Genomic DNA, 15940 nt, shown 5'->3' with positions numbered 1-15940 from the left:
GCCATCTGTCAGGGGTGATTTGAATGCAATATTCCTGCTTCTTGGCAGCGGGTTGGACTGGATTGCCCATAAGGTCTCTTCCAACTCTTTGATTCTCTGATTCTATGATTCCAGCACACTGACATTTGTCTGCCTGTCTTTTCAAGAGATTTGCAGGATTTTTCAGAGGCAGTGCTGATGGAATCGTTCCACGAGTTGAGTGTGACGTCTATAGACAGTCCACGTTTTGCAGGCGTATAATAGGGTACGGAGAACAATAGCTTTATAAACAAGCACCTTGGTCTCCGTACGGATATCCCGGTCTTCAAAAATTTCCAGATCTAAGCTTCAGTGACTCCTGCTTTATGTAGAGAACTGTTGGGAATCCTTTTGCTGACTCGTTTTTTCTTTCTTCCCGCAGGTCAGAGTCAGCACAATGGCTCCGGTTGTGGAGGTCACAGATGTCAGCCATTCCAGCTCCCTCCTGGTCCAGCTGAACGAGCAGCGCCTGCGCGGCCAGTTTTGCGACATCACCATCATTGCAGAAGACACCAAGTTCAAAGCCCATAAGAACGTCCTCGCCGCCTCCAGCCCCTACTTCAAGGAAGTGCTTTCCGAGGACTCAGTGTGCCGTGAGGTAGGCCAGATCCTGGAGCTTCCCGACATCCAAGCCGAAGTCTTCTCCGACATCCTCAACTTCATCTACAACTCCCACCTCTCAGTGCCCACCCCGGCAGCCGCGAAGGAAATTGGAGCCGTCGGCCGGCGCCTGGGCATCTCGCGCTTGGAGGACTTGGATGACTCCTCAGCAGGTGCCAAGATGGACGACTCCGGCGCGGCCACCCCCTCCAGGCCATGCGGGTCACCAATCGACCTCACCTGTGCTCCCCGCTCAGCCGAGCCTTCCAGCCCTTTCTGCTCTGAGGAATCGACCAAAGCACTCAACCCAGTGGAAGACGCCCGGCCTGACGCTGAACAAGAAACGGCCAAGATCCTGTACAACCTCAGCTCGGTCGCCGCAATGTCACCACCGCCCCCTGACCTGGCTTTTGCGCTGAAAGGAAGTAATGCTTGGGACCAGGACACTTCTCCCTCTGCTTCTGTCACCAACGATGACAACACGGTCCAGGAGCCTTCATCCCCGCCAGGAGCTCCGTATCCGGCCAGTAGCACTTTCTGCTGCGGAACCTGTGGCCGCAGCTTCACCACGTCTTCGGCGCTCAGCCTCCACATGAAGCTGCACCGGACACGCCGTTCCTTGTCCTGCCGCCACTGTGGGAAGAGCTTCATTCACATCAAACGCCTGCAGACGCACGAAGTCATATGCAAGGAAGTGGAGGAGCCCAAGGAAAACACGTTGGAAGGCAGCGACACACCATCAGATCCCGCCCTACCTCCCAAGCCGGCGGCAGCACCAGCCTCTACTAAGAAAGGCATGATGTTCCGCCACCGTAGCCTGCCGCGCATGGACTATATCTCCGACCAAGACCACTTTGTCAAAGTGGTGGATGGCCACATCATCTATTTCTGCACTGTCTGCGAGCGATCCTACATGACGCTTTCAAGCCTCAAGCGCCACTCCAACGTCCACTCGTGGCGGCGGAAATACCCGTGCCGTTACTGCGACAAGGTCTTTGCCCTGGCTGAGTACCGCACCAAACACGAGGTCTGGCACACGGGGGAACGGCGGTACCAGTGCATCTTCTGCTGGGAGACCTTTGTCACCTACTACAACCTGAAGACCCACCAGAAAGCCTTCCACGGAATCAATCCTGGTCTCATCTCTTCAGAAAAGACCCCCAACGGTGGCTATAAGCCTAAGCTCAATGCTCTGAAACTCTACCGGCTCTTGCCCATGCGTTCCCAAAAGAGGCCCTATAAAACTTACAGCCAAGGGCTGGTCCCAGATAACCTCTTGCTCCCAACTCAGCCCATTCCTATGACGTTGGGGGACAATGACTCTTTAGATGGGAACTTGGTCTCCTCATTGGGTCCCAGCGATGTCTTCACAACCAATGGCAGCGCCTTGGATCTGCCAGAGGAAGAAAGCTTTCAGCAGCAAGAGACCATCCGGGAGATGCCTGTGCTCCCACCAATCGATGACACAGCCCAACCAGACGAGCCGCCGGGGGCTGCGGTGGAGGCCCCCACGGTCATCGCCTTTGGGAGGCCAACTTCTTCTGTGATAGTCCACAGTACTTCGGTGAAGTCACAGGCCTCTTCGGTGATCACATATAACAGCAAGTCTTCGGATCCATCATTAGATCCAGGACCTCCTCCTCTCCTGCCACAGACTATGCCTTCCACAGATGTGACCAAACCCATCAAGAAACAAGTACTCAAGGAATACATCCAGTCCCAGAAGGCAGACGAGCAGAGCTCAGAAGACAATGGGACCGAACACGGGCACAAAGCGAAGGGTCCGCGGGCCGGGCGTACAATGACTTACATGGCAAAGCCGGCATATGTCGGGACTGCCTCTGAAAGCCGCGCTGCACCACTCTGCCAGATCACGGTGCGTATCGGTGAAGAAGCAATCGTCAAGCGACGGATTTCGGAGACGGATCTCATGCTGGACAAAGGCAGCCGTGTTGGAGGCAGGCGCTTTGATTTCGGTTGGGACCAGAACGGTGACAAGCAGCCGCCACCACTGCTGGGACCACAGGGCAAACATGGCGACTGCCCATACCCTAATGAGAGTGGCGAGGAGGAGAGTGACCGGGGAGATGCCGAAGACCAGCTCTGGCGCCCGTACTACAGCTACAAGCCCAAACGAAAGACATGCAGCAGTGGTGGTACCAGCAACGCCATGCCAAAGGTGAAGAAGTCACGGTGGCGTCGCAAGTTGCGCTCTTTGCGCTGGATGAAACGTACCGAGAAGAGTAAGGAGGCTGAGGAGGAGGAGGAAGAGGAGGAGGAAGAAGAGGAGGCCAAAGACGATGCCAGCATGGGGACCAGTGAGCCAATGTCCACTGAGGCACCTGGGGGCACTTCGGACGGTGAAGGAACAGATCAAGCACCCAGAACCGGGAATGGACGGGGCTCGGAGTGGAAGCACGAGTGCAGCATTTGCGGCAAACTCTTCTCCGCCCTCAAGAAACTGAGGAAACATGAGCGGGTGCATGGGCGCTTCGGGAAGGAGGAACATTCCTTGGTGTCCATCGCAGGCGGTCCCCACCGGGTGGGCCGCAAGCCTTTGGCGAGGTTCACCTGCACCGACTGCACAAAGGTCTGCAAGACCGCCGCGGCGCTCAGCCGCCACATGAAGCGGCACGAAAACAAGGAGCCAGAACCCCCGCCATCGCCACCTCTTCCCTTGCCGACTCCCACCACCGTCATCGCCTATTCCAAGAAGACCCCCGACTTGCCCCTGGCACCCCCCCTCTCGCCCATCGTCAAAGAAGAGACCACTCAAGAGATGCAGGTGTCGTCCTCCAGCGGAGAAGCCCCTGTCATCCAACAGGAAGCGCCGGAAGACGATCCTCCGCCCATGGACCTGACACCATATGACGTCCGGACTCTGGCGCCGATGCTGCCGGTGGAAAACTCCCCTCTGCCAGAGGAAGGCGGTTCCCCTTTCTCTGAACACATCCCCTCCCAACCACCCATTCTGGAGGCTGTCCCTGGCCTTGTGGAAGTGCCCCCGAGTTTGCCGCACTCCCTCCAAGACCCCGTCATCTCACACACCGGCTTGGTCCAGAAGGAGGTGTTAGTGCCGCCAGCGCCACAGCCACCGGATCTGGAAGAGGAGCGATACCCAGTCCAGGAGTACCCATTGCCGCTACTGGTTCCGGGAAGCTGCCGTACCCGGAAGGACTTAGAGGACAAGGCTTCGTTCCTGACCTACCCTAGCGCCATCCAGTTCAACAAGGCGGGCGGCAGCGATGGGGACGGCAAGATGGGCTTCTACCCGGACCCCTACCCGTTAATGTACGGGCACCAGCTCTTGGCGGCGGCCTACCCGTACAATTTCACGTTGCCAGTGGCATTGAACATGGTGGTCCCCGATGACAAGGGTCAACCCCTGCCCTTCCTGCCTAGCGTCTTCAGCTACTCCATGAACCCGTGCCGCAGTGAGGTCCACGAGGCTGGCGCCGGAACCAATGGGGCAGCCGTGGCAATGGGGACCGCTGCTGGCGTGCTCCGCGAGGGCAGAGGAGAACCGGCCAGCGCTTCCGAGCGGCTGAAGAAAGGAGCCCTTCTTTGAGAGACAGAAAAGGGTTTCTTTGTGGGGAGAGGGGCACCGGGGATATTTTGGGGAAGGGGGAAAAGGAGGGTCAGGTGCGAGGACGGTAAATCCCCTCCGTTCTGCAAAAGAGGCGTGCCTGGGAGTGTGTGCGTGCAGATTTGGAAGAGGATCGTGTTGTTTCCGATGTGTGTGTCCGATCCGTGGGCGTCTCTGAACCTGACCATGCTTCACATCCGTTGTGTCTTGAGTGGGGCACCTCATAGACAAGACTGTAAAAAGAAAATAGATAAATAGCAAAAAATAGGTACAGGGTAACCCCTCTTCTCCCCAGAACCCCCAAATCCCCCATTCCCTCCAGATGAATGTCTTCTTGCTCAGTAGACACTGTTAGTGAATTTGCACAACCCGCCCTGCTCTCTCCGTAAACCCCGTTGTCCCGCCACGTCTTCGCTGTCCTGTGGTGTCGTTGCAGCCCTTTCCTTTCACCCGCCAGCCTCGAAACGTAGTACACAAAGGGGAGTTGTAGTGAGGGTGCATCTACGCCAGGCACGGACCAACTTCGGTCCACTGGGTATTTTTGATTTGGGCTCCCACAACGTGGGTATGCAGGTGATACCTTGGTGAAGGCTCCAAGAGTACAAAAGCACGGGCCAACTTTGTCCCTCCAAGTGTTTTGAATTTCAGCTCCCACAATGTGGGTATGCAGATGACCCCTTGGTGAAGGCTCCAAAAGTACAAAGGCATGGGCCAACTTTGGCCCTCCAAATGTTTTGGATTTCATCTCCCACAACGTAGATATGCAGATGATCCTTGGATGGAGGCTCCAAGAGTACAAAGGCACGGGCCAACTTTGGCCCTCCAAGTGTTTTGAACTTTGGCTCCCACAACGTGGGTATGCAGATGATCCCTTGGTGGAGGCTCCAAGAGTACAAAGGCACGGGCCAACTTTGGCCCTCCAAGTGTTTTGAACTTTGGCTCCCACAACGTGGGTATGCAGATGATCCCTTGATGGAGGCTCCAAGAGTACAAAGGCACGGGCCAACTTTGGCCTTCCAAGTGTTTTGGATTTCAGCTCCCACAATGTGGGTATGCGGATGATCCTTTGATGGAGGTTCCAAGAGTACAACGGCATGGGTCAACTTTGGCCCTCCAAGTATTTTGGATTTCAGCTCCCACAATGTGGGTATGCAGATGATCCCTTGGTGGAGGTACCAAGAGGACAAAGGCATGAACTAACTTTGGCTCTCCAAGTGTCTTGGACTTGGGCTCCCACAACGTGGGTATGCAGGTGATCCCTTGATGAAGGCTCCAAAAGTACAAAGGCACGGGCCAACTTTGGCCCTCCAGGTGTTTTGGACTTGGGCTCCCACAACATGGGTATTCAGATGATCCTTTGATGGAGCTTCCAAGAGTACAAAGGCATGGACCAACTTCAGCCCTCCAGATGTTTTGGACTGGGGTCCCATAACATGGATATTCAGATGATCCCTTGATGGAGGCTCCAAGAAGACAAAGGCATGGACCAACTTTGGCCTTCTGGGTGTTTTGGACTTCAACTCCCAAAAATCCTAACAACCTCAGGCCTGAGGCTGTTAGGAATTGTGGGAGTTGAAGTCCACAACTGGCCCCATAACCCTTGTTGAAAAGAAAAGAACCTGAGGCTGTTAGGAATTGTGGGAGTTGAAGTCCACAACTGGGCCCATTACCTTTGTTGAAAAGAAAAGAACCTGACGCTGTTAGGAATTGTGGGAGTTGAAGTCCACAACTGGGCCCATAACCCTTGTTGAAAAGAAAAGAACCTGAGGCTGTTAGGAATTGTGGGAGTTGAAGTCCACAACTGGGCCCATAACTCTTGTTGAAAAGAAAAGAACCTGAGGCTGTTAGGAATTGTGGGAGTTGAAGTCCACAACTGGGCCCATAACCTTTATTGAAAAGAAAAGAACCTGAGGCTGTTAGGAATTGTGGGAGTTGAAGTCCACAACTGGGCGCATAACCCTTGTTGAAAAGGAACAGGCCTGAGGCTGTCAGGAATTGTGGGAGTTGAAGTCCACAACTGGGCCCATAACCCTTGTTGAAAAGAAACGGGCCTGAGGCTGTTGGGAATGGTGGGAGTTGAAGTCCAAAACACCTGAAGGGCAGAGTTGGCCTGTGCCTGGCGCAGATGCACCTTGAAATTGTTGCTGACACAACTATTAGAATCATAGAATCATAGAATCCTAGAGTTGGAAGAGACCTCATGGGCCATCCAGTCCAACCCCATTCTGCCAAGAAGCAGGAATATTGCATTCAAATCACCCCTGACAGATGGCCATCCAGCCTCTGTTTAAAAGCTTCCAAAGAAGGAGCCTCCACCGCACTCTGGGGCAGAGAGTTCCACTGCTGAACGGCTCTCACAGACTTCCTTGGCTTTGGAAGTCCCCCCAACTCTGTCCCTAGCAAAGGAGGGATTTATAGTTCCCATAGCTTCCGGCCTTCCTGTTTGTTTTCTTTGCTCCGAGCAGCTGCTGCGGCAGAAGTTTTGGAGCTTTGGAGCGCTTCCCTCCCTTCCTCCCTTTGCTCTTTCCCTCTCTCTGGCCTTGTTTTGTTTTGCAGCCTCCATGAGATGAATCACATTTTCCTTTTGGCAGGAGAGGAAGAAGGGAAGGAGAGAGCGAAGCAGGCGGAGGAGAGGAGGAGGAGAAGAGGGCAGTGTTGCGTGAAGGCAGCAGCGCAGCCTCTCCCTCCCTGAAAGCTGCCGAAACCTGAATGCACATCATGCACCTACTCTGTCCTTTCCCCGATGATGAGTTGTGCAGAATTGCAAATCCCATCATCCACAAGCAAACAGGATGCAGGAATCTTAGCCCATTGATGCACACAAAGGGAGAATGGAAAGAAGGAAGAGCCTGGGGATGTTGTGAGCTTTCCACGTTCCAGAAGCATTCTCTCCTGACGTTTCACCCACATCTATGGCAGGGACCCTCAGAGGTTGTGAGGTCTGTTGGAAACTAGGCAAGTGGAGTTGATGCACACAAAGGGAGAATGGAAAGAAGGAAGAGCCTGGGGATGTTGTGAGCTTTCCACGTTCCAGAAGCATTCTCTCCTGACGTTTCACCCACATCTATGGCAGGGACCCTCAGAGGTTGTGAGGTCTGTTGGAAACTAGGCAAGTGGAGTTGATGCACACAAAGGGAGAATGGAAAGAAGGAAGGGCCTGGGATGTTGTGAGCTTTCTACGATCCAGAAGCATTCTCTCCTGACATTTCGCCCACATCTATGGCAGGGACCCTCAGAGGTTGTGAGGTCTGTTGGAAACTAGGCAAGTGGAGTTGATGCACACAAAGGGAGACTGGAAAGAAGGAAGAGCCTGGGATGTTGTGAGCTTTCCAAGTTCCAGAAGCATTCTCTCCTGACGTTTCGCCCACATCTATGGCAGAAACCCTCAGAGGTTGTGAGGTCTGTTGGAAACGAGGCAAGTGGAGTTTCGCCCAATTCTGTGGCATGTGGACCATTTCAACAAAAAGGATGAAACCACGAAAATCTGGCTACCAGTATTTAAAAAAACCTCATTACCGTAAATCTATATAAACAAAAATGTTCTGTTCGTTTGTGGGATTAACGTAACTCAAAAACCACTGGGCGAATTGACACCAAATTTGGACACAAGACACCTCTCAGGCCAATGAGTAACCATCACTCATAAAAACACTGAAAAACACAGCAGAAGAGACTTAAAAAGTAAAAATAAAATAATACATTACAACGCATGCGCATAACCACATAAATACCCATATACACAAATATATACACACATATATACATACACAAAACACATATACACAGACTGGGCCACAGCAACGCGTGGCAGGACACAGCTAGTAAAGAATAACACTCAAAAACGAGAATTCCAGTTAAGAAACAATCAGGGCCAGCGAACACCTCCCAACAAAGGATTCCCCCAGGCAGGTTATTTATTTATTTCCTATCAAAAGCATTGCATAAATCAGTAGGTAAAGGCAAAGGTTTCCCCCTGACACTAAGACCAGTCGTGTCCGACTCTGGGGGTTGGTGCTCATCTCCATTTCTAAGCCAGAGAGACAGCGTTGTCCGTAGACACCTCCAAGGTCATATGGCCAGCATGACCCTTACCTTCCCACCAGAGCGGTACCTATTGATCTACTCACATTTGCATGTTTTCGAACTGCTAGGTTGGCAGAAGCTGGGGCTGACAGCGGAAGCTCATGCCGCTCCCTGGATTCGAACCTGTGACCTTTAGGTCAACAAGATCAGCGGCTTAGCACTTCAACCCACTGCACCACCAAGGGCTCCTACGCCATCCTATACTATACCATAAGCTCTGTATTGACTTGATATTAGTATCGAAATATCTATATAAATAAAACAGTAATGTTCGTTTGTTGGATTAACATAGCTCAAAAACCTCCAAGGTCATGTGGCCAGCATGACCGCATGGAGCACCCTTACCTTCCCGCCGGAGCAGTACCTATTGAACTACTCACATTGTCATGTTTTCAGGTTGCTAGGTTAACCGAAGCTGGGGCTGACAGCGGAAGCTCACGCCGCTCCCTGGATTCGAACCTGCGACCTTTCGGTCAACAAGTTTAGCAGCTCAGCGGTTTAACGCACTGCGCCACCGGGGTCTCCTCATAAATTAGTATCAAACTGATAAAAATAGAAGGAGCACAAGTAGCTAAATATCTGTTGACCAAAAATGGGCAACAGCAACTGCAATGTCTGTCTGTAACCTCCATGCAGGTAGCAGCCAGGCTTTGAAGCTGCAAGGCCATTAAATACTAATCAAGGTGGCCAATTGCAACATACAGACAAAGAGTTCTTTCTCCCACCCTGGACATCATTCCACCGATATATAAACCCAATTTTCCTAGTTTCCAACAGATCTCACAACCTCTGAGGATACCTGCCATAGATGCAGGCGAAACGTCAGGAGAGAATGCTGCCGGAACATGACCATACAGCCCGGGAAACTCACAACAGCCACGAAAGCCTTCGACAATACAAGGAAGAGCCTATTTTTGCTACTACCATCCTGTTGTATCCTATGGGTTTCGGGTCGTGGGGATTGAGCCAAACAAGACCGGGGATCCACTGTGTTTTTAAGTTTTTGCAATGCTCGTCCCCTTCTATCCCTTCCCAAGAAAAGGTTTGAAACCAGATTTCTAGGATCTTATGGAAAAGCCCCTTCCCTAGAGTGAAGCGCATTCAGGATAAGGACCATTTGGATGAATTATTCCAAAGTTCAAGGACCACATTAGCCACTTTGCTAAAGTTTTAGTATATATATAGATATAGATATATTCTGTGTTGTAGGAACTCAGTCCTTAAGTTGGAAATAAAGGGAGGGAAGGGATGCTCAGTGTAAAGCCTTGCTTGCATTTCGAATGGTCTTTGGAGGCCTCCACGGGAAAGAGAAGTGGCGTTCGCTTTCGTTATGCAAATGCATATTTTGAGACCATATAGAATAGGCATTCTTCCATTTTTCTGCCAGGAAATGCCCAATTTAAGGAATTTTCTTCCAGTTTTTAAGATATGGATATTCCATTCCTCATGCTTGAAGGAGTCAACCGTTTCGAACTACACTCCTCATAATCTCCAGCCAGATTCATGGGGATTATGGGTCTTGTAGTCCGAGTCAATGGGAAGAGCTTGGGTTGAGGAGGGGGCTAGATCAACCCAAAATATGGATATTCTGTTCCTTATGCTTGAAGGTGTCAACCGTTTTGAACTACACTCTCCATAATCCCCATTCAGATTCATGGGGATTATGGGTCTTGTAGTCTGAGTCAGTGAAAAGAGCTTGGGTTGAGGAGGGGGCTAGATCAATCCTTTTTTAAAAGTACGGATATTCTGTTCCTTATGCTTGAAGGAGTTGACCGTTTTGAACTACACTCCCCATAATCCCCAGTCATGGGGGGTTATGGGTCTTGTAGTCCAAGTCAATGTGAAGAGCCTGGGTTGAGGAGGGGGCTAGATCAACCCTTCAAAAATATGGATATTCTGTTCCTCATGCCTGAAGGCATCAACCGTTTTGAACTACACTCCCCATAATCCCCAGCCAGATTCATGGGGATTATGGGTCTTGTAGTCCAAGTCAATGGGAAGAGCTTGGGTTGAGGAGGGGGCTAAATCAACCCTTTTTCTAAAATATGGATATTCTGTTCCTCGTGCCTGAAGGAGTCGACCATTTTGAACTACACTCCCCATAATCCCCAGTCATGGGGGATTATGGGTCTTGTAGTCCAAGTCAATGAGAAAAGCCTGGGTTGAGGAGGGAGCTAGATCAACCCTTTTTTAAAAAAAAATGGATATTCTGTTTCTTATGCCTGAAGGAGTCGACCATTTCGAACTACACTCCCCATAATCCCCAGTCATGGGGGATTATGGGTCTTGTAGTTGGAGTCAATGAGAAGAGCATGGGTTGAGAAGGGGGCTAGATCAACCCTTTTAAAAAATATGGATAGTCTGTTCCTCGTGCCTGAAGGAGTCGACCACTTCGAACTACACTCCCCATAATCCCCAGTCAGATTGATAGTGGATTATGGGTCTTGTGGTCCAAGTCAGTGGGAAGAGCCTGAGTTGAGGAGGAGGCTAGATTAACCCTTTAAATCAGGCATGGGCAAACTTGGGCCCTCCAGGTGTTTTGGACTACAACTCCCACAATTCCAACAGCCGGTAATAGGATATTGAGTGATTCCATTGTCTTGAAGCCCTATAGGTTATGGGCCCGGAAAAACTCTGCATACAAATCAATGATTCCCAAACTCTAGCCTTGCAGGAGAATAGAATCCTATAGTGAGGAGAGAGTTCAAGGGGTCATCCAGTCCAACCCGCTTCTGCTAGACAGGAAGACGCAATTCAAGCCCTCCCGACAGATGGCCATCCAGCTTCTGCTTAATACCTCCCCCCAAGGAAACCTATTCCACTGCCAAACAGCTCTTAACTATGAGGAAGCCTTGCCTAATGTTTAGGTTGGACTTTCAATCCTGCAGTTTGGACTTCAACTCCCAGAAGCCTCCGCTGTGTGGGCCAATGACTAGGAATTCTGGGAGATGCAGTCCAAAACTCCTGGAATGTCCAGAAAGTGGAAAGCTATGGCTCCATCTACACTGCCATATAATGCATTGAACTGCATTATACGAGGGTTGAATGAAAAGTAATGCCTCCACCTTCGTAGCTCCTCAACAGATGGAAGTACTGGTATGCGGCAGGTACTGGCTTGTTCAGTAGACTCTCCTCTACATTTCCATTTTGGTAGGAAGCTTTAGCATTGAACTACAGAAATATGAAAGTTGAATAAAACGTAATGCCTCCACCTTTGTAACTCCTCACTGGTATGCAGCAGGTACTGGCTTGTTCAGTAGACTCTCCTCTACAGTTCTATTTTTCTGGGAAGACTTAGCATTGAACGGTTGTGTTGTTAAAGTGAGAAGTATTGAACCCTGTGTGGACGGTCAGTCAGTGCGACTTAAGCAACATGCAGTCATTGAATTCTTAACAGCAGAAGGTGTCACCCCAAAAGAGATTCATCAGAGAATGCAAACTGTTTATAGTGATTGTGTTGATGTGAGTACTGTGTGTCATTGGGTGAATAAGTTTAAAAATGTTGAGGTGACACCTTCTGCCCTCGCATTGACCGACCGTCTGTGCAGGATTCCATACTTCGCACTTTAACAACACAACCGTTCAATGCTAAGGCTTCCTGCGAAAATGGAACTGTAGAGGAGAGTCTACTGAACAAGCCAGTACCTGCTGCATACTGACATCTGTTGAGGAGTTACGAAGGTAGAGGCATTACTTTACATTCAACCCTCGTATTTCTCTGTAGCCTCGTATAATGCAGCTCAATGCACTTGGGTCTCATCCTTCATTGCCATATAATCCAGTTTCTGAATCCAGATTATCTTCTTTGAGCTGGATTATATGGCAGTGCAGACTCATGCAATGCAGTTAAACTGGGGTCCCATCTACGCTGCCATATAGCACTATGTAGCAAAGTTCCTGGTTAGCACCATGTTCCTGGTTTGAAAGTATTGTTTCCTGTTTAATTGTGCGGTCTGTACTTTGAAAGTAGCTGCTCTACTCCAAAAACTTCGCTTTTGTGGCCACAAACTATGTTGAATAAGTGACTCTAATGAAAACTAAAGCCGAATGTGCTGTAGCATGATGTCCCTCCTGCAAAAACAAAAGTTTTTTGCACTTTAATAAACTTTTCCCATGTTAGCATGATAGGAACCAATTAGGAAATAATTACATTTATAACTCTGGAACAAAACATTGTGTTGCATATCTATCTATCACCTGTCTGTCTGTCTATCTATCTATCTATCACAGGCATGGGTAAACTTCAGCCCTCTAAGTGTTTTGGACTTCTTTGAAGTCCAAAACATTGGAAGGGCTGAAGTTTGCCCACGCCTGATCTATCATCTGTCTATCTACCTTAGGGGTTCGACTGGATACCCTTTGAGGTCTCTTCCAAATCCATGTTTCTGTCTGTGTGTGTCTGTTTGTCTGTCTGTCTGTCTGTCTGTCTATCTCTATCTATCTATCTATCTATCTATCTATCTATCTATATCTATGTTAGGGGTTGGACTTTATATCCTTTGGGGTCTCTTCCAGCTTCATGATGCCTCTATCTATCTATCTATCTATCTATCTATCTATCTATCTATCTATGTCTCTTTTGGGGTTGGGCTGGATGTCCTTTGGGGTCTTTTCAAACGTCATGATTCCTCTATCTGTCTATCTATCTCAGGGGTTGGACCTGATGCTCTTTAGGGTCTCTTGCAACTCCATGATTCATCTATCTAGCTGTCTTAGGGGTTGGACCAGATGTCCTTTGCATTCTCTTCCAACTACGATATTTCAGTCTATCCATCCATCTAACTTAGGGGTTGGACTGGATGTCCTTTGGGGCCTCTTCCAACTATGATCTATCTATCTATCTCTATCTATCTATCTATCTATCTATCTATCTATCTATCTATCTTAGGGGTTGGACTGGATGTCCTTTGGGGTCCCTTCCAACATCATGATTCCACCATCTCTTTCTCTCTCTATCCATCTCCTTATCTTTCTATCTGTGTCTGTCTGTATGTCTGTCTGACTGACTGACTCTCTCTTAGGGGTTGGACTAGATATCCTTTGGGGTCTCTTCCAACTCTATGATTCTGCTATCTATCTATCTATCTATCTATCTATCTATCTATCTACTTCTGTCTGTCTGTCTCTCCTCTTATCTCTCTACCTACCTACTCACCTATCTTAGCGGTTGAACTGGATGTCATTTTGGGTCTCTTCCAACTCCATGATTTATCTATCTATCTATCTATCTATCTATCTATCTATCTATCTATCTATCTATTTCTGTCTGTCTGTCCCCCATCTCTCTACCCACCTACCTACCTATCTTAGCGGTTGGACTGGATGTCCTTTGGGGTCTCTTCCAACTCCATGATCTATCTATCTATCTATCTATCTATCTATCTATCTATCTATCTATCCATCCATCCATCCATCCATCCATCCATCTATCTACTTCTGTCTGTCTGTCTCTCCCCCTTACCTCTCTGCCTACTTACCTACCTATGTTAGTGATTGGTCTGGATGCCATCAGGTCTCTTCCAACTCCATGATCTATCTGTCTGTCTATCTATCTATCTATCTATCTATCTATCTATCTATCTATCTATCTATCTTTCTTATCTACTTCTGTCTGTCTCCCCCCCCCCCCCCATCTCTCTACCTAGCTACCTACCTATCTTAGTGGTTGGACTGGATGTCCTTTGGGGTTTCTTCCAACTCCATTATTCATCTATCTGTCTATCTATCTATCTATCTATCTATCTATCTATCTATCTATCAATCATATATTTCTGTCTGCCCCCCTCCCTCTCTCTTTATCTCTTGACCTACTGACCTACCTACTATCTTAGTGGTTGGACTGGATGTCCTTTGGGATCTCTTACAACTCCATGATTCATCTATCTATCTATCTATCTATCTATCTATCTATCTATCTATCTATCTATCTATTCCTGTCTATCTCCCCCCCCCCCATCTCTCTATCTATCTCTCCATCTATCTATCTATGGGGTTGGACCGGATGACCTTTGGGGTCTCTTCCAACTCCATTATCTATTATCATCGACCATGTTACATAGTGTAATCCAGTTTCTGAATCCATATCATCTGCTTTGAACTGGACTATATGGCAGTGTAGATGGGGCCTTGTTTATCCAGCTCATTTGGAAATGATATATATGGCAGTGTAGGTCCAACCTGGATTGTGAAACTTCATTATAAGGCAGTGTAAACGGGGGCCACGATTCCAAATACTCCCAAGTTCAACCCTATGGGAAATACTAGGGCGCGCATGGGAAATGTGCATCCTCCCTCCAGTTATTTTGGACTCCAACTCCCACAATTCCTAACAGCCTACCGGCTGTTAGGAATTGTGGGAGTTGAAGTCCAAAACACCTGGAGGACCAAAGTGGGGGGGGGGGTCCAGAAGAGTTATAGGAGGAGATCCACATTCTTACGTTGTCTCCCCCAAAACCGAACCCCTGTTTCCTTGTGTCGCGTCTTGAGTCTCTGTGTGTTTGTGCGAATGTGAGGAGTGGGGTGAGCCCAAGGGAGTAGGGTTGGAGAAGGAGCACCAAAGGTCTTGGGGGTTTGGGGGGTCACCAAGGGAGGGTTTCGGGGTCCGAGGGGCCACCACTGACTTTGTACATAGCTGTCCATCTCTCCGATCTTTTGCACTTTGTCACGGGTGGGGTGGGGTGGGGATTTTGGGGGACGGGTTGGGGGCAACGCTCTCGGTGATTGTTGACCGTTTGCTACTGAATGTAACTCTTTGTCTTCTTCTTCTGTTGTTATTATTATTTTTTTAGAAGCACCTCTAGCTAGTTTTTATGGCACTTTAGAGATTTAAACCTGTTTTAAGGAGGAAAGAGAGAAAGGAGAGAGAAAAATACAAAACAATACCAAGGGTTTAAAACAAAATAATCGACAAAACTGTTCATAATAATAATAATAATAATAATACTGAGGAGGAATAATAATAATAATAATAATAATTTGTTTGCCGCTTTTTCCCGGTCTCTTGTTCCAAGTGTGACAGTGTGAAGAGTCCGTTTAGACGAGAAAAACAATAATAATAATAATGCCGTATTTATCTTTCTGCATCTTTGTGTGTAACTCGAGTAACTACTTCAGAATAAAAAAAAAGGCAAATATACGCTCAACTCGAAAAGCAGTGGAAAACAAAACAAACAAACAAATATATACATACATACACGGCTGTCTTTGTGACGTTTGGAGGTGGTTTGTATTAGAAGCACAGTGTTTTGTTACTTCAGACGTGGGATTTAGATGGTCTAGAAGTCGAGGCCTAGGACACGGAGTGAGTGGGTGGACTAGATGGCCTTTGGGGTCCCCTCTGACTCTTAATTAAGCGAAGAATCCTCAGTTGTGGTTTTCCTAATTCCTTCCTCTCAAGTAGAGCTTCAAGGAGTGGCAGTGGGTGGAGTCGTGCAAATTCCACAGCAATGGAGAGCGTCAGAAACACTGGGATGTCTGTGGTGGAGGAAACACATAAAACCTAGAATGAAATTGTCCCCATCCAAAAGCCTTCACTTGGCTGGTGGGCAGTGTGGTGTTTGTGGAGGACATTAGCAGGCCTCTTGGACATGTTCACGGCACTAGAAGTCGAACCCTGGGACATGGAGTGAGTGGGTGGACTAGATGACCTTTGGG

At 48.7% G+C, this 15940-nt stretch overlaps 1 protein-coding gene across 1 annotated transcript in view; it reads left to right on the top strand.

The window, feature by feature from the left end:
- The window catches only part of ZBTB4 (zinc finger and BTB domain containing 4), an 80824-nt gene extending 65402 nt beyond the window's left edge, over positions 1-15422 (top strand). Inside the window, exon 3 of the mRNA XM_060779852.2 lies at positions 401-15422. Coding sequence (XP_060635835.2) covers positions 416-4186 — 3771 coding nt within the window. The 5' untranslated portion in view covers positions 401-415 and the 3' untranslated portion in view covers positions 4187-15422. The remainder of the gene's footprint in view (positions 1-400) is intronic.
- The last annotated feature ends 518 nt before the right edge of the window (positions 15423-15940 follow it).

This window comes from Anolis sagrei, chromosome 6, assembly GCF_037176765.1.
Source record: "Anolis sagrei isolate rAnoSag1 chromosome 6, rAnoSag1.mat, whole genome shotgun sequence".
Classification (NCBI taxonomy): domain Eukaryota; kingdom Metazoa; phylum Chordata; class Lepidosauria; order Squamata; family Dactyloidae; genus Anolis; species Anolis sagrei.
The sequence above is the reverse complement of the archived record's forward strand: the minus strand, read 5'-3'. Positions and strand labels throughout refer to the sequence as shown.